Source organism: Ylistrum balloti, unplaced genomic scaffold, assembly GCF_031769215.1.
Source record: "Ylistrum balloti isolate Yb309-2 unplaced genomic scaffold, AGI_CSIRO_Ybal_v1 Utg369724, whole genome shotgun sequence".
NCBI lineage: Eukaryota > Metazoa > Mollusca > Bivalvia > Pectinida > Pectinidae > Ylistrum > Ylistrum balloti.
In genome coordinates, this window is record NW_026781942.1 from 2,581,070 (window position 1) to 2,606,019 (window position 24,950).

General features: G+C 33.4%; 1 protein-coding gene across 1 annotated transcript; it reads right to left on the reverse strand.

The window, feature by feature from the left end:
- Window positions 1-388: 388 nt before the first annotated feature.
- LOC132565551 (cilia- and flagella-associated protein 69-like) lies at window positions 389-24,096 on the reverse strand. The gene is made up of 23 exons (XM_060230200.1): window positions 23,877-24,096; window positions 23,501-23,563; window positions 23,155-23,220; window positions 22,514-22,700; window positions 22,085-22,183; window positions 21,724-21,797; window positions 21,350-21,428; window positions 20,886-21,063; window positions 19,949-20,124; window positions 19,456-19,577; window positions 16,859-17,078; window positions 16,134-16,298; window positions 15,738-15,853; window positions 14,761-14,879; window positions 11,482-11,563; window positions 9,443-9,773; window positions 8,989-9,065; window positions 7,296-7,493; window positions 6,945-7,031; window positions 4,378-4,442; window positions 3,479-3,521; window positions 1,384-1,525; window positions 389-849 (listed from the first exon to the last, which is right to left on the reverse strand). The coding sequence occupies exons 1-22, from the start codon at window positions 24,006-24,008 to the stop codon at window positions 1,385-1,387; spliced, it is 2,820 nt and encodes a 939-aa protein (XP_060086183.1). The 5' UTR covers window positions 24,009-24,096; the 3' UTR covers window positions 389-849; window position 1,384.
- Between the last annotated feature and the right edge of the window lie 854 nt (window positions 24,097-24,950).

Sequence of the window (24,950 nt, forward strand, 5' to 3'; positions counted from 1 at the left end):
TGAAAGAAATGCCAATAATAGTATATGAATAGAGAACTAAGAATTACTGAAATGGAAAAGTATATTTTTTAGAAACATGACATCACTGTAAGCGAATATACTTATCATTCCAGCTTCTATATTTTCAGTCAAACTTTAGCACATGTTTGTTTGATAAAGTATCAGAAGAACAAAGAAATATCTTTTCAAACATATTATATTCTACAGCCACGTGATACTTTTCTATTTAGGTATTTCCCTCATATCCACCCAGTGTAGGATAAATTATTCCGTTATTTTCTTTTTAATTGCATATTTCACTTCACTTCCTTTCGCAAAGAAATAATATATAGACGAAACATTGAATTAAAATATAAAAAATTAAACACATAGATTTCATGAAGTTTTATTTACGCTCTTTGTACAAATTAAAGGCATTCTTTTATATCTATATACTTTTCTTTAAAATGTTACTGATCAGAATAAAATCTGTCAATATATAGTTATTAAAACACAGATTAAAGTTGATCACATATTTTTTTTATATTTTAGTATACATGTGAGAAAACAATACAAATAGACAGTGCATCCCATCTACATATCTTTTTATCATCTTTTTATTCACAATAACACGTTGGCTTGGTCATACAAGTCTCTCCATCATTTCTGCTGATCAGCATAACGTTTGTAACAGAAAGTGGGCAGCATGTTTGGGATAAATCCAAGTAGATCAACTGCTTCCATGTGATATGTAACAGATCGTGGTTCTTAGTCACTATTGTAGAATTTCTGTGGCGTCTGAATCAGGAGAACGCTTACACAAACGCCTTCTATGTCATTATCTCTCATCTGATCACGTGATCTCAGCAGCTGACAATACAAGTTTATTAATACATTAGATAAAACTACTCAGTTATAATGAATACATGCGATGCCAATTTGAAATTACCACTCGTGTATTCGCCTTTTTCGAAAATCGAATTTTCGCTTTCTTCCCAAGTTAACGGTAACTTTGTGACATGAAGCGATAATTGATATCAAGAGGTATTCTCCAGGTGTGAAAAACTGAACAAAAATGTAATTCAGGTAATAAATCTATAATCGGAAATTTGATACGATAAAAATATCGAATGGTTGAATATCGTTTTGCTATTCTAATTCAATGCATAAATCACTTTGTAATGTTATCAACAAAGCCAATTCTTATGTCTGGTTGGAATCAAACACCATATGCTTCTTGATAAAATTTCTATGTACTATAATAAATCAACTGCTTGTAGATCTTTGTTTTCGTTTGTTCTATATTTCCTTGACCTCGATTAACAAAGTATATACCAGTGAGGAAAATCTGAATCCACTAAGAGAAAGCATTGCTGTTGAAAACCTAGACAGATTCAAACATACCTTATTTAGCACTGACGTTGGTCAGCTGTTTAATGAACTTTCTCTCTCGCAGAGTTCCAGTTTTGGGATCATATTTGCTGAGAGGTCCACCAGTGAGTTTGTGTGAAGTACTCTCTACTGCAATATTGCGGCCGCTGAACGTCTACAGGACAGAATATGACACGTTGATTATCAAATACTACAGATAGTTCTAAGGAGAATATCAAGTATGTATACCATAACCGTACAAACTGACAGCGATATCTGTTAAGACATACAGGGGTTGTATAGGTACTGTTCGACAGTTGTTCGTTTCCATCAATATTTCAACATATTTATTTGGATTAATACAATTTTATAGCTTACAAACAAACGTTTTAGCCACGGACTGACCAATAAAAAAATAAAGCATACATTATTTCTAACCTGATAAAACTCAATCTGGAATAAAGACATACAAGAACGCGGGAAATTAAGATGATATATACTGTATATCGCTGACACCTTCAGGATTCAGTACAGTGTAACTCGTGTTCGGGGGTTTCAATATTTCATTGATGGAACATATTTCCGAATAAAAGATGTTTGAAAATAGAATGAATAAATATCCTATACATGAAGTTCGTGTCCGCAAATGCGCTAAAGAATTCCTTTTCAGATACCTTGAAAATAACATTATCAACCTTTTTTATACTAGTAGTCTTTCCCGTGGCTTCCTCAAATCCGTCACAAAAAGACTTTCCTTTTACATCAAGCTCGTGATGAAAGGAAGAAAATTTCAACAATCCAAATCAACTTCACTGTGTCAGATGTAAGAATGGAACACAGCTTTGTAAATCTGTATGGAAAGTTTGGCTTCCTTACTGAACTATGATCCAATATATCAGTTAAAACCATAGGCGATATCTTCTAGTGAATAAATCTACGTAGCACATCTAACAAGACACCTCGTACAGGAATGAAGTGCTGACAATACATAAAAACATCGAATTGCTGTTTCAGTAAATCCTAAAAAAATCGATACGCCCCTGACACTTCTTGTATTTATGTGGCGTTTATGGGAAGTCCTTTGCCGCTTCAATTGAAACACACAACTGCGGAAAATCTTTGCCAGTGGACTTTAGTGACATTATCAGGTCTGAGAATAAGAACGGTATTTACTTAGAAGTGTTTCTATGCTCTTAGAAATTTCAAAAGCTTTCCAACCAAAACGTAAAGGGGAATATATTTTTCCTGATAGATGTTTGAGGTAAATGACCCCCAGTGATTTAGGTAAAGAAATAGATTCGCTGTATCAAGTTGGACCATGCAGGATCGGAGGTTTTGTTCCATTATTTTCGTCAGCGTGTTAAGGAGTAGTTAAAACATACGTGTTCGGCGCAGCATTGCAGCTGGAACTATTGGCAAAAGTAAAACTAAAATAACATAATCTGATAAATATCAATGTGGAATGGAATTACCGTAGAGCCGGTTATGTTCGCGGGGATATTTTCGCTATTTCGCCTTATACCCAAGTAATCGCGAAAATTCATTCCGTGAAATAATGTGTATATCCTGTTTCATCAAGAGCTTAATATTTTAATTCTTTAAAATATAATTCGATCGTTTTAAAAGAAGATTTATCTTTTTAAGTGACAGCTGTGTTGTCATTCTCTGTATAATGTTTAAAGTGTTTATTCAATTCCTAGGACATCAAGTGGTCATAGTTGTTGGGTCATCTTGTCTAAATATGTTGTAATGTGTTATTCCTGAGGTGATGTTCCCTTACGTATGTTCATTTTGTGGATGTCATATTATGATAATATATTATCAAGAGTTAATACTGAGGCTATGTCCTCTATGCTGTACAACTGTTGGGATATGCTGCTCTTGTTTGTCGAACGTTACTTTAGAGACGATATCCAGTTTCGTACAGTTTTGGGATACTCTGAAATAGGTTATTAAGTCTTGTATTTGAGGTGGTGTCCTGACGTACATTTATTTGAATATTCTATTACATTAACATGTTATCAAGTGATACGGATGAGGTCCTGTTACGTATCTACATTTGTTGTGATGGCGATGTGGCGGACACCCGATAGATGAGTCAGCCCCTGTCGCTGATTGCTATACTTACAGTGGTGTGGAGTGCCTTTAGGTCAGTACTGTGGAAGGTCTCACTGTAAAAAAAACAATGTTACGTGATCAATAATCCAGTTTGGTAACACAAACCCATGTCACTCACCGACATTTCACCCCCAGCACCTCCTTCATAGCGGTTTGTCTCACGTAATCAGACCTCCAATCAGTCACTTACACACCCTGTCCTCACCAGTCTATTTCAGATCTTACCAATACACAAATTACCTTTCAAAATAGCATTTTTTCTAGCTCGTTTTAGTATCTATATTCCTATAATCTCTTTCTCAGTCATAGTGATGTCTAATTTATCTTAACTGAGTTTACTACTTAACAATGAAAAACAGTATTTTTGTGATTTTTGAAATTTTCAAAGCCAATTCAAGTCAATGAAATTAGTGGTTTGTATTTTATTACCATTTATAAATTTCTGCATTAGTCTGAAAATAGCTTCATTTCTATCATCACTTATTTCAAATAAAAAAATAATTGCAGGAATTTAATTCTGCAGTAAAAACAGAGTTGTTTCCTGTTTATGTCTAATGATTACAATGTAAGTAAAATGTAGGACGGGTTTATTCCACTTTTATTTTCAGAATTACTTAAACTGCTGAAATGAGATACATTGATGAGTTATACCCCTTAAAATCTCATTTCACAAATGTTCAAATTATTCAATCGGAATTCTAATGTTTGTTTATAGAATGTTTTACACAGAACATGATGGAAGCCATCATCATCATCATCATCATCATCATCATCATCATTGCCTCCATCATCGCCACCATCATCTTGTGAGATGCAAACAAGATAATCTTATTGTTTCATGAAATTGTAAACATCTGCAATTCTAACATTTCTAAAATGAAAGAAGACTTTGAGTATTCGAGGATTTACCTTTCCTTGTATTTGTTCTGTAACCTGGATGCTTCAATGGAAAGTTCCTGTCGGTCTCCAGCAGCCTGTTAATGACACATAATCATATAAATTCTTAAATAGGTAAAAAATACAGTACTGTAAAGTTCCTACATTAATTCTTAAATAGGTCAAAAATACAGTACTGTGAAGGTCCTACATTAATTCTTAAATAGGTCAAAAATACAGTACTGTAAAGGTCCTACATTAATTCTTAAATAGGTCAAACACACAGTACTGTAAAGGTCCTATATTAATTCTTAAATAGGTCAAAAATACACTACTGTAAAGGTCCTACATTAATTCTTAAATAGGTCAAAAATACTATACTGTAAAGGTCCTACATTAATTCTTAAATAGGTCAAAAATACAGTACTGTAAAGGTCCTACATTAGTTCTTAAATAGGTCAAATATACAATACTGTAAATGTCCTGCATTAATTATTAAATAGGTCAAAAATACAGTACTGTAAAGGTTAAAGGTCCTACATTAATTCTGAAATGGGTCAAAAATACAGCACTGTAAAGGTCATACATACAATATTAAACTGGTCAAACATGCAGTATCATACAGGTCATACATACAATCTAAAACAGGTCAACCAAACCGTATCCAACAGGTCACATAAACATTCTTAAACAGGTCAAACATACAGTACTGTAAAGGTCATGCATTCATTCTTAAATATTTCAAGCATATAGTATTGTAAAGTTCACACATACAATCTTAAATAGGTCAAACATACACTACTGTAAATGTCATACATTTATTCTTTAATAGGTCAACCATACAGTTTTGTAAAGGTCACATATACAATCTTAAACAGGTCAACCATACAGTTTTGTAAAGGTCAAACATACAGTATTGTAAATGTCAAACATACAGTATTGAACAAGCATAAAATAACATACTTAAATACAGTGTTAAGTTGTGTTTCATTGGTCAAAAAGTAATTATGTTTAAAAACTTCACAAATCTTACTGGGACAGCCGTTTTTGTAGCAAATGTCAGAGAAATACAATAATGAATGGACTTCTGTTATATGCTTGTTAAATGAAATCATTGTTCTGAATAAAATGTGATAAATTATGGATATAAAACTGGTCCTTTTACAGCAAATATAGAAGTTATTATAACATCAATCAATACCTTAAATTTTTTTACCAAAGACGGTTTAACACTCTCACAAAACAGAAGCTTCGTTTTTTTAATGTGAAAAGCCCCCAACAACCAGCTAACACCTCCCAAGAGACAAAGTAGTAAGTCAGTAGCCAGAGATCTGTTGACTTTGAGGACCCCATTACATTACCATAACAGGACTTTTAATTCAAATTACATCAATGTTTGTTCTTTATTTCGACTTCCCTATTGTATAAGAATGGATTCTTCTGTGTATTTGTCTGGGGTGTACCATTGTGATTAGTATGGGTGAAAATGTGTATAGGAGCTCCAGCCCATTCAAATGTTTGCTATGAGTCATAAGTACTAAAGTGTATGGGAAAGCGCTACACAGTAACTTGCAAATACATTTAGTCGCATTAAGTCAATTTTACAAAATTCTCATCCGAAATGGAAGATATTTATGTTATGTTCCAGATTCATGACGAATGATATCGTAAAAATCGTTGAAGATACTATCCTGAACAAAAAAGAGAACCAAAACTTCCACAGGCAATGGTACATAGGGAAAAAATCAAAAACCCACACTTCAGAAGCCTATAATCAATAAGGCAGACTTTTTATAATATAGTTTCTTACAATAAATGGCATATTCTGTTTGCACAGCAAAAGCCATTATATTTCATACAAAGATATGAAATATCTGTAACTGAAACAAGATACATTCAGTTGTCAGAGGCAAGTCAAGAACAACGAAGGAAAATAATGTGATGATGGATTACCTTATGATACCATCCATCTTATTTCAAGGATAAGAACTCACAGGTCTAGATATTTTTCAGTAAACATTTACTTTGTATGGTAAAGTTATTGTTATCTTGTGTTCGCTGGGTTTATTGCCCGAGAACTGTCAGATTCATTTAAGGCAGAGCCTCCTTGTGGTAACTGGTGGCTATCTAAATGAACAAAATACACAAGGCCCATTGCATGACATCCAAAATCCATATCTCCTGAGAAACACAGACCCGTCCATATCTCCTGAGGAACACAGACCCGTCCATATCTCCTGAGAAACACAGACCTGTCCATATCTCCTGAGGAATACAGACCCGTCCATATCTCCTGAGAAACACAGACCCGTCCATATCTCCTGAGAAACACAGACCCGTCCATATCTCCTGAGAAACACAGACCCGTCCATATCTCCTGAGAAACAAAGACTGCTACAACTGGGAAGCATCAAACCACAAACCTCAGAACTTCACTTGGGGTTATGTGGGCCATTACCTAGAAACTTGCCACCCTAGCACATCAGCAGAACCATGGGCCTTTTCTTTTTATAAACCATCGCATGCCTAGAATACTATGTTAGATATTCTGCTAGATTTTTGATGAAATTATTTGAAATTTTTAACCATTGGATACTGACCTTCAAAAGGGCAAAATTTGATGTCCTGGCAACAAAGTCTACAAAATCGTTCATAGCCTTCTCCTTTTGTCTGTGGTTCTCTCGGATCTGCACAACAGAAAAGAAAATCATCAATAATAGATAAAAGATATAATACTACTTAGAACTTTATACAAAGACTAACTAAGATACCACAGTGATACAGCTTTAGGATGGGCTTATTGTAGGGCAACGATAAATAATTAGGAAGGGCATATTATTGGGCAACAAAAATGTATTAGGACAATGGTACTGATTGTCATTTTGATGAAAACTGAAATAGGGTCTATTACAAGGCACAGGCTTATAGCATGAGAGATGCCTTGTACTGACCTCAGCATAGAATTCCTGCTCATCAAGGACATCTTGATTCTGCTGGGCCTCTAACAGTTCTTGTTGTGTACCAGACACGATGTGTACACGCTCTTCAATTGCCCTTGAGATGGCTTCTATAGCTTCAAGGTCAGGGGTGACAGGTCGAACCTGTTCCTCACTAAGCTCAGCGATCACTTCATTCCACACTTCTCCCATCTGTTAACACCGGCAAACATCAAGTTTTGGATTAGCGTATTCATACAAGTATAAACTACCGTAAAATATTTTATCTTCACAAATTCTATTTTTTTTTTTTAAAACTCAATTTTAATTGACATCTGATTTGGTGGATAATCCAGCTCTATAATCTCAGTAGTGATTGTAATTTTATAGTAATAGTAACTTAAACAGATTGTAGACATGTAAGTATAAATCCCATATCATGGGTGCATCCTTTCGTTTATCATTGGAAATGATAATCAACTACTGTGTTTGATGGTTGATATCACCAAATCTACTACACACAGAAGCTTAATTCAGGCTGATAATCAAATATCTACATCCATTATTAGCTGATTTTAGTTGATAAAACATTTTGTTTGGCTATTACTTTTACAAACTGGTATTTTTGTCACCCTTACATGATTATTTATCATTTAAACTTTATCAAAACATTCTTAGTTCAGCTATAATACTCAGCATATTATAGAACTCAGACAGGTTAGTGTGATACTGAATTAACATACAAACAATATATGCTTTGAAAAACAACATACAAAGATGCTCACAATTTACTGTATTACTGTAGTACGAAAAAATGCTGAACAAGGATGGTAGTTAAACTGTTTACCCTTGAAGTACATGTATAATGGATAAACATCTCGACGTCTGAAAACATCTCTGATGAAAACTGCTACACAAGCTCCACAAATACATACAGGTATTGATAATACGTTACAAAATAACACTTGTTACAGGATTATTAGATCAAACGTCGTTGTCTATTAGATCTGTAAGGTAGCACTTCGAGCTTGTGAGTCATTTTTATATGATTCATCGAGATCAGAGGAGGTGAGAGGGATTGAACTTGACATGGGAATATATTTCAGAAAATTTGAAAAAAAGTACAAATTCTATTTTCATTCTTTTTCCACTCATGATATCTGCTACAGATACAAGTAAAGCAAACCTTTCTTCTACAAAGGGCATCAGAAATAAATTTTGTTTTATACAGACAAAATTCAGTTAGATATCATTTTATCACATAATCCACCTGTTATCAAGTGACTGTAATATCATGGTATATGTCACTAGTGTTATATACCCTGGGGCGTTTTGCATTGGCTGGGTTGGTTACAAATTGATTATGATGTCATCATATGGATGATAACATTACATCACAACCTAACAAAAAGCACAATAAAACAGTTGCCTTCATTTGAATTTTTCCTCACATTTTCACTATTAAACCTGTCAAAACGTAACTTTTTGAGTTACGTGATTAAAAGTATCTATTTTTTATTTTCTTATCATATCAGATTTCATAAAATTTGTTTTGAAATTTGAATTTTTTCTTGTCTATGCTTGCAAAAATAAAAACTTCTAAGACTTAATACATAAAATCTCTTGAAATGAAAACTTAAATCCTTTATATCAGTTAGAATACCTACAGTAGATGTGTACATGTGTCCAATATATTATAACATTTTACCTTAAAGTCAAGGTATTTCTCCACAACAGTCAAGGTCACATGGTCATCTACAGTCAGACCAGGTAGATCGGTGAATCCTGAAAGACAAAAATGACACCAGAGGTCAGCAGTGTTTTGCCCCAGTACAACTTGTGACCAATAGGCAGCGAAGATACATGCAAAAAAATACAAGTGGGTTGTTTTTCTTGGCATGTAACCAAACTAATGTAGTTTCATGGAAGACTTGCAATGGGCTATGGTATTCACTATCAAACATCATTTTCAATGTATCTGTTTACTGTTATTTTAGTTCTTCCTTGAAATGACCAGAATAATAGAGAATCCACCAAAATAACAACCCTTTTACAATGATTACGACACTTAATCTGATGTAATGATTTTACAGTATGCCCAGATATGGGCTCACCGTTTGACTTACATGATGAACACTGAGATTTTCTGCAAATATCATTACCTATTTTACAGAAGATGGAGTATATCTTGGCTCGCATATTCTCAGACACATCCACAATGGCCTGGCTTGGGTTTGCAGCAGGTTGAGGAATGACACCTTGTTTCTCCTGGAGGACACCCATTAGAGGCCTTGTGTGGTCTAAGATGGCTCCATCCTTAGTACGCCTCACTCCGAGCTCACGTTCTTCATTACGGAAAATTTCACAAAAAAGATGGGGAGCTGAGGCATTGTCATTACCACGCCAGGTGAGCACATGGTGAATTGTCTTTGGATTTTCACACAAGTCTAGGAGACAGCCAAGTATCAGGTTATGCATGTTCTTAGGACACACCTACAGAAGTAAACAAAAGCTTCAGGTATACCTATGAACCACTTTGTTTTCTTTGACCTCTGACCTTCACTTGTCGGTGTTAAGTCTGTTTTTTTTTAATTCCTACCATTTGTAATAAAACTGGCTACCTTTTACACTGACCTTCTGTTCAAATTTACAAAGAAATGTCTCATAGAAATCTAAGGAGATCTCAATGAGAAATACATTTTTATTACAATATGGGGCATAACTCCATTAGAAAAGAAATAAAATACAAATTAAGAACTGGCTAAAATAAGTAGTTGATATAGGGGACATTTACGTGTAGAGAACCAAGCAACACCGAGAACATGGTGGGCACTTGTTAATCAATCTATAAACAACACAACATGCCTTTACCAAACAATTCTATCAACTGTCAAATCAATCAATATTCATTAGATCATTAGATTATAAATCGTAAGAAGCACTAAATTTTTAAATCATTAGCAGATGGGCAAGAATCTGAATGAGTTTTCATTTTACAGAGGTTTCAAGCTCCATCATAATCACATTTTCATTCTCTAATTTTCCAACGATTTCTTAAAGCAATTCTGCTCATAACTTTCATTAATGCCAAGTACAAACAGCAATTTATCATGTAATGTGTGTGAATTACAGTACAAATTGCTTTCACATCCATTTTTACATCATAAAAAGCAATTCTTACACTGCTAATTGATTTTAAACCGACAGCTTCTAATGGTTTATAATCAACATTTAAATTGACAGTGTTATTTCTAGTTTAAATTGATTACATAAAAAAAAAACTTTGCTGATAAAAGACAGATGTACCATGAAAGTAGAGTAGTGTACTTCTCATTACAACACAGATTAATGCTTTGATTGAACGAACACAACAATTTAACACACAAACACCGATGAGGAAATTCCTACAGTGCACAAAATTATACATGCTTAGTTAACTTTCAAAATCCTTCTTTTCTCAAAAATGATTGAAGTCTGAAACTGTCATTACCAAAGAGTTGCTTATTTCAGTGGTATTCTTTTTTCTTATTTGATTTTTTTATTTATTTTATTTTATTTATTTATCTTTTTATTTTTTTGTTATTTTCCAGGATTCAGTTAAATAGTCACTACTGGATTTATTTTGTAAAATGTTCAATATGAATTTTTTTTTAAATTGCCTTTATTCAAATAATTATGAAACACTGCCTTTAAGAGTACAGTTGACCAGAAATTGGTAAGAGTACAGAAGTATGCTTATGATATATATAGACATATCTGCTATCATATACCATTCAGGTACAAGACAAAACACATAAAATCGAAGAAGAGGGTGGGTTCATCAAAGGACGATGAAATGTTATTGGATCAATTTTTTGACTGGCCAGACTAAATGGTCTTATTACAAGACATGGGTTTATTTACAAGAAATAAGATAAAGTCATCATATTCAGGATAAGCAAATGTAAATACTATTTTGTAATATTTCATATCTTTTTAATTCCATTATCGACTTTCTTTTTCACATACTGTAAGCATTCATTCTTAGGTGAGATTAATAATCAACTGTTTTCACAAAATTTAATATAAGTATCAAATGTATTATTTACAAACAGGCCTCAGTAAAGAACGTTTCTGCTGTGAAAATTTGTGATTAAGCTCCCCAGACTTTCAACTCCAATAAATAGCTAATCAGTGAATTAATTAAGGGGGTGTGGCTTACCTCTAGCAGATCAATCAGCAGAAACACACCCTCCTTCTCCAGGAAGTAATCCTCTGTTCCGTAGCAGTTTACGATGGAGCACCTGTACAAGAATAACATAAACAAATCATACAGTGTTCTGTTATCTGTAATCAGGTTTCTCAGAGCAGTTTTGTAAAATCTGCCAAATGTTGCTATGGTTACTAATGAAAGAAATAATTCAGTTTATTTAATTTTGAAATATTGTCAATTTTTTCTATTGCAGAACAAATTTTCTTCTTGAGAAATGCTTCATGAACTGTCTTTTAGTTTATTTGACTGGTTGTAATACAATAATTTCTACATCGTTATTCTGTCAATCACTGATATTTATCCCACAATAAGCCCAGGGGCAAACAGAATATTGTGTTCAGTGAATCATTTGCCAAGCTAGCTAGTTTCGTTTTGTCATAACATAAAACTGTTTATTGTTATAAAGAGACAATTTTTTCCTAAAATGCACAAAACGTTTTACTGTTTTGTTTTTTTATTTTCTTTTTTGTCTTTAGCTTTTACAGACTATTTCAACCATGCTGGCAAGTGTGAAATAAACAAAAATCTAAATGTGGCAATTGTTTACCTGTTTACCAAGTGTAAACATATTTATCTTGGTAAAACCAAATTTTAGTGCAATATCAAATTTGAACAAATGAAAGCAATGATCAATGCGCAATTATTGCTATATCCATAACATACAAACACATTTTAGCACAATATCTGTAGTGCAATAAGCATTAAAACAATATTTCTGCTAAAATATATACATTTGAACAAAATTATAGGACATTTGAATAGTATTAGTTTATAATCATATTGAATGGGAATAACAGACATGGGCTATTTACAGAACAAAAGCTATACCACAAGTCACTCTTGGCACGTACATCAATCAAATGTATGGCACAAATCTATAGTATAACTTTACCTGTGTTAATTATTACTGTAAAGAGTTGAGTTGTATTATTGAGTCTGGTATAGAGGACTCAAGCACGTCCTGAACCGGAAATAAACTTATCTTATCTTATCTTATTATCTTATCTTATTATCTTATCTTATAACAAGGGGTATTTAATTTCACTATATTTGCAGTAATTTAAGACAGGTGGAAATACACAGCAAATATTGACAGTAATAGTGAATAGGAATCTTAAAATATATTTCATAATGCTAGTTGACATGGCTGCTAAATAGGATGCTTTGTGGAAATTGATTTCTGTAAACTATCGACAACAATCGTGAAACATTGTCCCCAGGAAATTAAAGTAACTTTACAGAATATCATGTGTCAAATTCAACTTATCACATAAATGGCCTGTCATGTCATATGGCCTGTCATGTCATATGGCCATGTCATGTCATATGGCCTGTCATGTCATATGGCCTGTCATGTCATATGGCCATGTCATGTCATATGGCCTGTCATGTCATATGGCCATGTCATGTCATATGGCCTGTCATGTCATATGGCCTGTCATGTCATATGGCCTGTCATATGGCCTGTCATGTCATATGGCCTGTCATGTCATATGGCCATGTCATGTCATATGGCCTGTCATGTCATATGGCCATGTCATGTCATATGGCCTGTCATGTCATATGGCCTGTCATGTCATATGGCCATGTCATGTCATATGGCCTGTCATGTCATATGGCCATGTCATGTCATATGGCCATGTCATGTCATATGGCCATGTCATGTCATATGGCCTGTCATGTCATATGGCCTGTCATGTCATATGGCCATGTCATGAATATCACTAGACAAATATGTAAAAACATTAGTGACACTATAAATAAGTCACAGCTTGACAACGTCGCACAATAGTCTCCTAGTGAAAAATGCCATGTCTGTCATTGAAGATGTCTGTCTTATAAGAAAACTGATTTGAGAGTGTTTATTTTTTCAGAAAAACTGGTTATATGATGAACAGAATCTTCAACAATGTTATATTGAATTTAATAAACTTTTTAAAGGTTCATGATAAAGAAATTTGTTGAACTCATTTGATAAATTCAATACATGTATGTATTACAATGACACTCATGTAATATCTTCTACATATACATTTTACTTGTGTATTTTACACCACTATCAAATTGATAGATCACAGAATAAGGAAGTTTTCCTATTTATAACTTACATATGTGTAAACAGAAGAAAACAACCAAGTTCAAGGTCATACAGTATGAGGAAACCCCTGAACAGCTAAAAGTTCAGTTTTAACAAAGTGATGCAATACCTCAATCATACTGAGCAGAAACATATGATGAGATTTAAAAGCAGGATATAATGAAAAGATCTTAATCAAAAGACAGAAGAGCGGAATCTTCACCCACCAAGTTGTCCCTGCATCCATGACTTATTGCCATGTAACGTTACATTAACACTGTAACGATGAGCTCTCTTATCTACATTCTTCACACTCAAGTATTCTCACAGCTTCCAAAAACGTGCCGTTACCATCTGGACTTAATAAATATTCACTTTGTGGAGATTGGACTGTTTTGCTAGCTGTTCTGGGTCACCTTTGTTCTAATAGAATAGAGCTTCATAACTTTCACAGCACAATGGATTCTCTGACAACTCGTTTGGCAAATACACACTCAGCGAACAGAATCATGCTTTAGGATCTATGCTACTAGATGGATTAACATGCCTGACAGATTTCTGTTGGCAGAAACATGGAGCAAAAATCTCCATTTAACATATTTATTGCAGGACACATATAACCTCAGTTAATTTGTTAATCAAGAGAATCCGATGTGTTTTGGCTGATGAAGTATTTGTTCAATGAAAAGCTACAGATAAAAATATACCTATAACACTATAATGATAGCACTTTGTGAGTTAATTCAGAAATCGTTCAAAACCAGTGTGAAATTAATTATTCTGATGCACTTTAAAGACAAAATATCAAGTGGTTCATAGATGAAAGTTTTGATGTATATTGTATGTGTTAACTGGATTATTGCCCTGTGAACAACCAGAGGCATTTTAAGGTGGGGGCCTCCTTGTAAAAACTGGTGGCTTCCTCACTAAACAACACACAGGAAGTCTATCACCATCCAAAGACATTAGGTTGCAATGTCTTGCTCAAAGACACAACTAAGACAGCTCAGATTATCTGTGATATCAGCTTCCTGACAAACATAATTGTCCTCAGGAGAGATCAATCTTATACAACTGGGATCTTAGGTTGAATAAGCATGATACACAAGTTGCAGCATAGACAGGTTTCATAAGGTATATGGTTTACCTACCAAACACAGTCCACGGCTGCCAGAAGAAGACGATGGTGTCCCAGGCCACTACTCAAAAGCTTGGAGTCTGTGTTTAGATAGTGTATAGTGACGTCCACACCATTAGTCCCAAAAAGTTCCTGTCAACATAGCTTGATATCAGCAGAAGTACCAAAACGCAAACAGAGACTCACTGACATGAAAATTTAATGCCAATAGTTAAGAAGTAAGCTAGTATAGGTGAATATATATTTATTGTTTACTGACAGGTCTGTGTGACCATGATGAAGCTACCTCACCAAAGAACCATCATAAAGCCGGGTAATGCTGGTTATTTTTCCAGGAATTATATTTTCACTTTTTCGCACTACATTGCAAACTTAACCCAAGAAATAATGAAATATGTATGTATTAGATGTTCTTTTACATCCAGATCACGAAATTTTCATTTGTTGTTATATACATTATAATCTGACTGTTTTATCAGAAAATCACAACCTGTAAGATTTACCAGATGTACGGTATATATGACTGCCAACATTTGCACAAGTATAATATTAACAGATTTATTCTGCAATAAGCTCAAAGAGTCGACAAAAAGCCTATAACTCAAAGGAGGTGGGCTTATTTCAGGGCAATGACAGTATTACCCCTGAGTGAGGATACAAAACACCTAAAATTGGCAAAATTCAGAAAATGTACTCCTGATTTTCAAGAACTCCTGTATATAGCTGCATCATTAAGGATACAATGTACCCCTTGTTTTAAAATTATAATAGGAGCACTGAATGATATAACAAAAACACTGGGTAGGCTTATAATCAAATATGGATTTTTTGTTAATCAAACACAATAATCAGAAATTGTGAAATCAGTAATTGAAGTATATTATGTTACGAATCGATATCATTAAACACCTGCTCCGTGTAGACAGGTTTTAACTCCAGCAGGGAAACTGGTTTTACTTCATAGGTAAAAAGAGTGATGATTCAACCTACTTTTCTGTGCATATCTCCATCACACAAACACGAAAGGATGAGCAACATGTCCGACTGCATTTCTACATCAATGGCATCATCCTCACTTTTACAACGGATGGCATTTGACAAAATTGCTGAAAGTAAGTTAGCAAGAAGTGAGAATATAAAACAAATGTTTATCTTTTTGCTTCATTTTCCCCTTCAGTTTGATATCTGCAAACATGGTTGCTGCATAATCCCCTCATACCTCTATTGATAATGAAAAGATTTTGGCATTCAAAATCTTCCATCCTTTATCAAAGGAGGTCGAAAACTTTTGTTTATTGATCACTAATTTGTTGGATATTGATATCAATATGATTTTTTTTTTTTTATTTTAACTGGATTTTTGGATTCAGATTTTCTCAGACTCACTGATAATTTGGTTGATGGCACCCTGGTCAGCAAGGTCCTGAATGACCACCTCATCACCTGTTGATACCACACTCCGTAACAAACGCAGGCAGTGACGCATCTGAGCACGCTTGTTGCCCCTTCCACCTGTACCATGGATGCTGTTACCATGGCCACCAAAGTCTTCTACAAAATGAAGGAAAAGAATGAGTCAGTGCTTAACTATAGAATAATGTTGATTTATAAGAAGAAAAAAAGATGAGACTGATAATCAGGTTATCAGACATTTTGTATGAATACTTATTAAACATAAAATTGGTTTCTGATTGGATTTGCGAGTTTCAATATTATGAAATTCAAATGCAAATGTAATTTCATAAAGAGCATAATCACTAAGAGCCTAGAAGCACAGTTTGAAAACAAATGTTTTAGTAAATATAGAAACCATTCAATAACAATTTGACAGGTCTGATTCTACTTCCTTGAATTTACGAATTTACTATCAATAAATCATTTGTTTGTTTTTGTTTTTATCTTTGCATTTTTTTTCTTTTTGGAATAGAATTTCATTTTCAATAAAAAGCATAATAATTCAGAAATTCTTAAAATTGCAAAGTAGAAAATAGATTTTTCTCAACAGCAAAGCAGTTTTTTTCTGTTAACTAAACTGATTTAAGAATGCTCCATTCCCTTACTTCCCTTACACTTATTCATTTAGTAAGATCAAAATTTTGAGAGAGATTTACCTTTGCCAACACACCACTCGAGAAGGAGAAGTATCCTGGTACTGCCTTGACAAGTCATGTAGTCCTCAATCATCAAAGGACAGAGTGCGCACAGACATGACATGGCGTGTAGCTGTACTTCCTCAAACTGAGCAGATGACCAGTCTCGGGCCCCCATTGTGTTTTCATTTGCTCGTACAAAACTGAACAATGACAACATCAAGTGGCCCTCCGATAAAACCTGAGGAAGGACAGAAAATTCAACATTGGTCTTAGTCAACAATAACAGGATAAATAAACAAACAAGGGCCATCAGAGATGGGTTATACTCCTCGATTAGGACAAAATTTAGGTATGGAAAATAACAAAGGGCAATAACGGAGCTATGATTCTTGTGCACTACCCTCCTTCTCATTGCGATCTATCTGCCTATGAAATTTCATGTTATTACCTCTTGTAGTTTAAGTGTTACGCTGCCGACAAAATTTAAGTATGAAAAGTAACAAAGGGTAGTTACTCTTAACTTATGTATATGAGAGTGATTGTTATGGTGCACTGCACTTCTCCTTTTTGTGATCTATCTACCTCTTAAGCTTTACGTTGATACCTCTTATAGTTTTTGTTATGTTCCGAACAAAAATTATAACTGACAAACGGACAAAGCTGCGACTATAAGCTTTCCCTTAATAAGCATAAATAAGCATCCTCTCGTTTTCACATCAAGGGGAGATAATACAATAGTTAAAATCAAGACGCATTTCCAATCAATCTGTCTGCTTAACTTGGGGGGAAAACACAATCATCAAATTCTGTCCATTTTAATGGCAAGGGGAAAAAGTACAAATGTCAACTTGTGTCTGTGGCAAAGAAGTTTAGATGCTGCTTTCAGTTCCTGACATCCTGCATGCCACTTTTTGGATAGTAGCACAGTTCAGTTTATAACCATGTAGTGCTATGGCACCTCTTCATCTAGATTTTGACATATCTTGAAATAAGTTTGGATTTTCTTCAGTCGCCTCCTAGGTTTAGTCCTTACCATCACTGATGAGTCTTAGATGGACAATGCAGTTTAATTCCTTATTGGCTCTACTCTATGCAAATGCCAGGGGAAAATCACACAAGTCAATCCATGGCAAAAGCAAGGGGATAACACAGCCAGCATCAGTCCATTACAAAAAATAAGGGAAGATAACCCAAAATTCAACAGATGTCTATATGAAAGTGAGATTTCAACAATGGAGTTAGTGCATTGCCGAAATTTGTATTATCTGCATTAATAACAAATGGAGACAAGACAATATTAGTCTGTCCTGATAACAGGGGGAGATAGTTAGTATCTTCCTGTTGGTAGCAGTTCACAGTTTCTCTGTGTAGCCACAAGTGATATTTTTGTTTATTAGATTACGCAATTACATAGGTTTTAATTAAAAGTTAAAAAAATAAATCCTTGCTAAAATTAGTCTAGTCATGTTGAAGTGGACATTGTGGGGTTTCATATTTTCAAGAATATTTTTGCATTGTGTTGGACATAACTATTTGGGCTCGAATCTGTGCCTACACATCAAAAACCAGCTTCACAGAAAGTGAAATTTTCATAGTGTTTACATGTAGTCATGTTGTGAGTCGTTCTGATTTTGAAGTTTGTTACCATTACAGTGTTGTAGATTTTAAGACAGGTGTCCAGAGATAAATTTCTGCTAGAAAGTTGTGGTGTTGTGTTGGAATTAGCAGTATTTTTGCATTTTTAGCATTTTTTGAGTTGGTAACCATGGCTATCACTTCAGAAATCCGAGGAAATTTTTGATAAACACATTTTTTCTTTTGTTTCTGTCAATGTTATTAATATGTTGTTTATAAATATATATATATATGTAATGGTGTATTTTTCATAATCATCCTGCTATACCTGTATATCTACAACATGACCAATAACTTTAAGAAAATGCAAGTTAACTGTTTCCTGCTACTTTATAGCATATTAAAAAATTTAATCTATGTAAAATGTGCTTTCCTATGTTTAATTAAGTCTGATACCATTAATAATTGTTATAAGTACTTAAAAAAACATACTGATACTTGTTCATAATGATTTTATTCTAATTTCATATGGGGTGTATAAAGGGAGTTTATTTGGATGTTCATGTGGGTCAGAATTTTAGCTGTTTTCAAAGAATTGGTAGTTGGAAAACTGTTCTACAGTAGGTAATAGGTATAAAATAGGTCGGTAACAACCTCACAATATATTCAGACTGGATTTCAAGGCAATTCCTAAAGTTAAGTGTGTGGTATCGATGGTAACTAAAAAGGAAAGTGTCAGTTCTTGAATTTTGGATAAATTCTGTTTTCATCATTTTTACTCAGTAATGTGAGTGAATCTCTCATATATTGAGCATACAATCATGTCAGTATTGTCAATAAATAACATTTCCATAGTTTCAGCTGTAAAAAATATTTTTTAAATCATATTGGACAGGAAATTACAAACAAGGTATTGTCATTCAGTCTTAACAATAGGGGAGATAATGAAAATATCAAATTTCCAATACTGTCATAGCATCAGAAGTGTTGGCAAAATCATACAAAACATAATAAAGCACTTTTAATTTTTTACAACCTACCGGGACTGCTGTGGAGTTTTTACTGAGGGTAACCAGGATGTTGAACAGAAGCTTCTTTAATTCAAAATCTTCATGGTTCTTCATCAACTTTAGATGTTTCACGAGGGCATTGTGACTTTTCACTGTAATTAAAGCAGAGGTAATCTTAGGTAATGGGAAATAAATAAGTTGTTGGGTGGCACAGTGGTAGTGCACTATCACACTTGGTGACTTGAATTTGATTTTCAGATCAGACATGAAGAGATATAGGGTCATCTGTGTAAGCATGTGGATTTTCCCATGACTCTCCAATCTCCTTTCACAGTATGCAACCATCCAGGCCAACAGAAGTAATTTTAAAAAAGTTGATATAAGGATTTTTATAAGATAAACAAAGCTTATAAATTAACTTATCGTAGAAAATGTTTCACTATTTACCGCCTATATTTCATGAGTGTATCAAAATGCTTGAGATCTTTTTCACTATGGTAGTAAATGATTTTGTTTTGTTTACCTTCCTGGAAAGTGGCAAAGAGAGTGAGCTGCTTTGCAAATCCTGTCTCCACAAATGGTGCATTAGGACACTTGGTGGCTATCATTGTGGCGATCACTAGCAGATCGTTCCTCAGCTGACGGTCATAGTGACTGTAACCTTGGGTGAGCTGGTATATGAAAGCATCTCGCAGTTGGCTGCAAAATAATTTAGATTTTTTTTACCTAGATATATTAAAGAAAGTTTATGAAATATATTTATCCAAAATTTCGGACAGAGCTCAAAATCCTACCAAACCTTGTATTTTTTGGCAAAAGGTACAGCTTATCAGAAATCTGAAGTATCTAGTTTACCCTGCATATAGCCTTGTTGGCCAACCAATTACTTCTGACTCAAAGTCAAGGGGTGGGCTTATTACAGGACAGATAAAGAGCAATAGAATTAGTATTTGTTTATGCTTCTACTGAAAAAAGCATGATGTTAGGTAATTTTTTCAATGGTTTAGATATACGCTACTCTACCATATTTTTTAAAGCAAAAGGATTAATATTTCATAGAAATCATAAAACCGACAACCGTTTTGCTATCAACAATATTTTTAAGGATTCTGTTATTTGTTATTTTATTCTATTCTCAAAAATAACGAAAATCAGAGGTCTTTGAAAAAAAAATTCTACATTCTACAAACAGACCATATTGATAAAACCAAAAAATGAGGTAAAGTGTTGTTATCAACAAGCAAAAACTGAATACATTTAGACAACATATACTGTAAAATCATTCATTTTTGTGAGGAATTTTTTTTTAATTATTTCATGGGTATAAGTAGATTTATGGCGCTATATATCTAAGGAATCAATGTCGACAGTTTTACATATTACTTGAAAACCACAAAAATTGAGTCCCACCATTTTACAGTAATGTTCAAAAGCAATGAAATTTCCAAAAGTCAACTCACTTGATGCAGTTTAGATTGTCCAGCTGTGTGGATAATTGTCCTTGATCACCAAACTCCAGTAGGTTCCACAAGATGTCAACAGAGCGGAACAAGAGCTGACCACTAGGGTCAGCATCTGTCATCCGTGAACAAATGCGGTTACCTGCCCCTACCCTCAACATCTGGTCACAGTTTTTGGCTGATAATAGGAACAAAACATAATTCATTATTCATCCAGACACTGGACCTTTCTCATAACCAAGATTTACAATTTGTCTGCAACCATGTCAGTAGATCTAAATCGAAATTTCCAGGGTTTTTTTAATCAAAATTACAGATTTAACCAAAACCTAGGAATCTATTAATGGCTTCTAGAGTAGTAGTTTTCTTTCTGTTAAAACAAAATACTATCAGACCATAAACACTTGTGTAAGGTTTGACTCCCATCAAAGGCGATGAATGACACCTGTTTTCTAAAAACTCACCTGAATTTTTTGAGAAATGTTGGAGAACATCTAAGACATTCAGTTTGATGGCTATGTCATTCTCTAAGAGGGCCAGAGACTGTAATACAGACATATGTAAAAAATTATTATTTCCATAATGAAATTCCATCAAAATGTGAAGATTTGTGTTGAAGATAAGAGCAGAACTACAAATGTATATATCATGTAGTTATCATTTAATTATGGTTATATGACAATCATTCATTCAAAGAAATATACGTATAATTATTTTCATGATATTAAAATTAACACCTTCACAATGTAAAAATTATCTCTTATTCTATGATAAATATTTTTTAGGCAAACATAATCGAAATGAATTTAAATTGAAAATCACAGTGCTAATTGCTCACCTTAACAAGTGTCTCAGAGACATCACTGTTTTCTATGATATTCTGGTTGTAAGAAATAGATGTTGGTTTGTGTTCTGAAAAACAACAAAACATGTTGTAAACAAAGTCCTAGTTATAAAAGCAAGATTTATGTCAAATTTTGTATATCTCATAATTTGTTCTCAGTCTAAGAGGATGCATTGTTTTTACAATTTCAGAAATAGACATTTGAATTAAAACTGTTCTAATTCTATTTCTCTTAAATAATGTTATATATTTAAAAGAGAAGAAAAATCTTATGATACTAGTTTTTCTGCATATACATACAAATACAATAGAAAACATTACATGCAATTAAGTTGGACTTTTACCACGTACTTACTCTGTACTTCCTGTGATGCTGGTTTTTCTGTGTAGAAGCTCACCAACGTTTTACATATCTGTTTTCTCACATCTCTACTGGGCACCCTCATTAGATATGCTGAATGAAAATGAAATCGATACAGTACATAATAATTGACAAACCATTCACAAAATCAGCCAGATTTCTAAGGTGATTTTGAGGTCAACCATTCATGAAATAAGAATATCAATTTCATATTTGTATGGTCAGATTTTTTTTCTTAAATCCTTCTCTACCAATGTTTGGTAACTTTAAAATTTATCGTCAGTCTAGCATTTATTAATTCTAGTGAAATTTAGGTTCAATCTTTTTTCAATATGCTTTAATAATTTTAAAACTCATCATCAGTCTGCAATTAATTCTTTAAAATAAATCCCATGTAGTTCAAAATGCATTTAGTAGACTTACCAAGTTGGGATACAGATTCAGTGACAATTTGTTCATAGATGAGTTCATCAGAGGACTTTTCCTTTAAGAATGGTAGACTGCAGATTTTTAAGATTTCGCAGATGAGTGTTTCATACATAGGTCTTTCCTGTGTTTTGTCTGAACAAACATTCAGGACTTTACAAACCTGAACTAAATCTTTCATTGGCTGAAAACTTGGTCAAGGAAATATGAGAGATGTGCAAACAATTGGCAGAAACCAGACCTTTTTTAGCAAAAGTTAATATATCAATGATCAATAGGATTGCAGTATTTGTAAAGATACAAAGAGTAAAAACACTCACAGACTTTTCGATAGGACAGAGTTTTATCCACAGTATAACAGCACATCTAAGTGATAGACCATCTCTGCCAGCCAAAAGTTATGATCTACCAAGGTGGATTGTAACCCTTGGCTAGCAAAGATGGTAACAGACAAACTTCAAAATTCAATTAAATGTTTCTCAAAAATAACAAAAAAAAAAAAAACACACGAAAATTATGCTTTTATATTTTTTCTCTTTTTCTTCAATGTATTGATTTATTTTTGTTTATTTTTTTAATTATTTTTTAGTACAATGAAAAATCTGTGAATAAAAAAAATGATTTTAACAAAAGGATACAAATCCCTTTTCGTAATGTCTTACAAGTCGCTGTAATGCATTGATATGACGGTCATATAGCATCACCTGTGAATGGAACAAAAGCAAATTCTAAATAAAACCCTATCCTCAATAGATGTAGAAACAACATGGACTAGTACTTTCATTTGAAGACTTACTGAAACAGAATTTTACATTCTACGTTAAAATTCAAAAAGAAAGAAAACCAAATAGAAGAAAATGAAATTACATGTACTTATATATTTTTAAATATCATATTGATATTCACAATATTTTTTAGAAAACATCTGATATTAGAAATTATTTGACAATATCTTAACATACTGCAATGCATACTTATACTTACAGAATGTGGATCTGTCAACAGCTTAACAACTCTGTTCATGTTGATTGGTTGAAGTTTAGAACCCTGAAATATTTTGATATATAATATATATACTAAGACTAATATAAAGTAAGAACCTTGAAATATTTGCATAATACGATATTGTATTCATGTATGAAAAATGTATATCAGGTAAGGTTGTGACACTTCAATATATTTCTTCTTTTCGATTTTAACCCTTTAAACTGTTTGTAATCAATAACATGTATTTAGAATGTACATATTCAAGCATTTGTTTCATCAAAACATCCTTTATTTAGAGGTCGGAATCAATACCCTTTATATTGTTAGAATTTTTTCTGTTCGTCTATTATGATAAAGTGAAAATAGTAATTACCTTGAGGAGTCCTATCTCTTCATCTGTAATGATGTGTTTTACAAGAGGTATAACAGGCTTTTCTGAAGTGACCGCCTGTGTCATACTGTTGGTTGAATACCCTGCCGGGTTATACATTTGTGTTGCAGCCATGTTTTGTTTATGCTGTGAAACGTCAAACTTTATACACTGTTAAGATATATTACTTCCAGACATTACATACAAAAACGATACATAAACACAGAAATGAGTTCCTGTTACGTGTTGTCACAGATAAATAGTATACTTTTTAGTATAACGGTATATATCACTTAAAATACATCAGCCTTCTCCTTGGGGCAATGAAGACGCCATTTTTTCATCGTTGCTAGGTAAACAACCGGATGTAGTAATTGGGGTTACTTCCCTTGAACAAATACACACTAAAAATGCTAAATGTTTAGTTGTGAAGAGCAGAAGGTAGTATAGGACTTTATCTCGATAAAACGCACATTTCTAGACCAAATGCAGCAAGAGAATTGAAAAACTACGTACTAGGTGATATTTATGCAAGAAATTTGAAATATTCTGTGTATAAGGGGAAATAATTCTAAGAATTGCGTCGTATATGTGCCGGTAAAACTTACAGAAGCATTAATATAAGTTTAATATGTAATTATTATCAGCTATGAAGCGCTCGCTACTAATTGATATTATTAATCATAATTGGATCACTAATTTCACGATATTTCGACAAACTTCCCGTGGCTATGTGATATATAGAACCACGGACTAATATACAGATACACATGTGTATATAAGTCCGTGATAGAACCTAAAGGATATTTAAATTGTTTCCTCTTTCATATCCTCACAGTAACTGACACTGACATCGACATAGAACTAATACATAACACCAAACCCCAATATGATGCATGGAATAAACTATAGCAGGAAACCTTTTTAGAACTGTCCTGAAATCCTCTTACCCCAAAACTAAATAAAAGATGGCGTATTTTCGAGAAAAATTAGGGCACCGTTTCAGGGGGGATGTCCTAAAAAGGGTCGTTTACGGACACTAAATTGTTTCCTCTTTCATATCCTCGATAACATATT

What these genes read in the sequence shown, in the direction of transcription:
- LOC132565551 (XM_060230200.1), bottom strand. Translation starts at nt 24,008, where the DNA reads ATGGCTGCAACACAAATGTATAACCCGGCAGGGTATTCAACCAACAGT. An exon ending in AAAACTCCACAGCAGTCCCG is followed by an intron (nt 17,079 to 19,455) that starts GTAGGTTGTAAA and finishes GTCCTTCCTCAG; the next exon opens with GTTTTATCGGAGGGCCACTT. An exon ending in CGAGTGGTGTGTTGGCAAAG is followed by an intron (nt 16,299 to 16,858) that starts GTAAATCTCTCT and finishes TTCATTTTGTAG; the next exon opens with AAGACTTTGGTGGCCATGGT.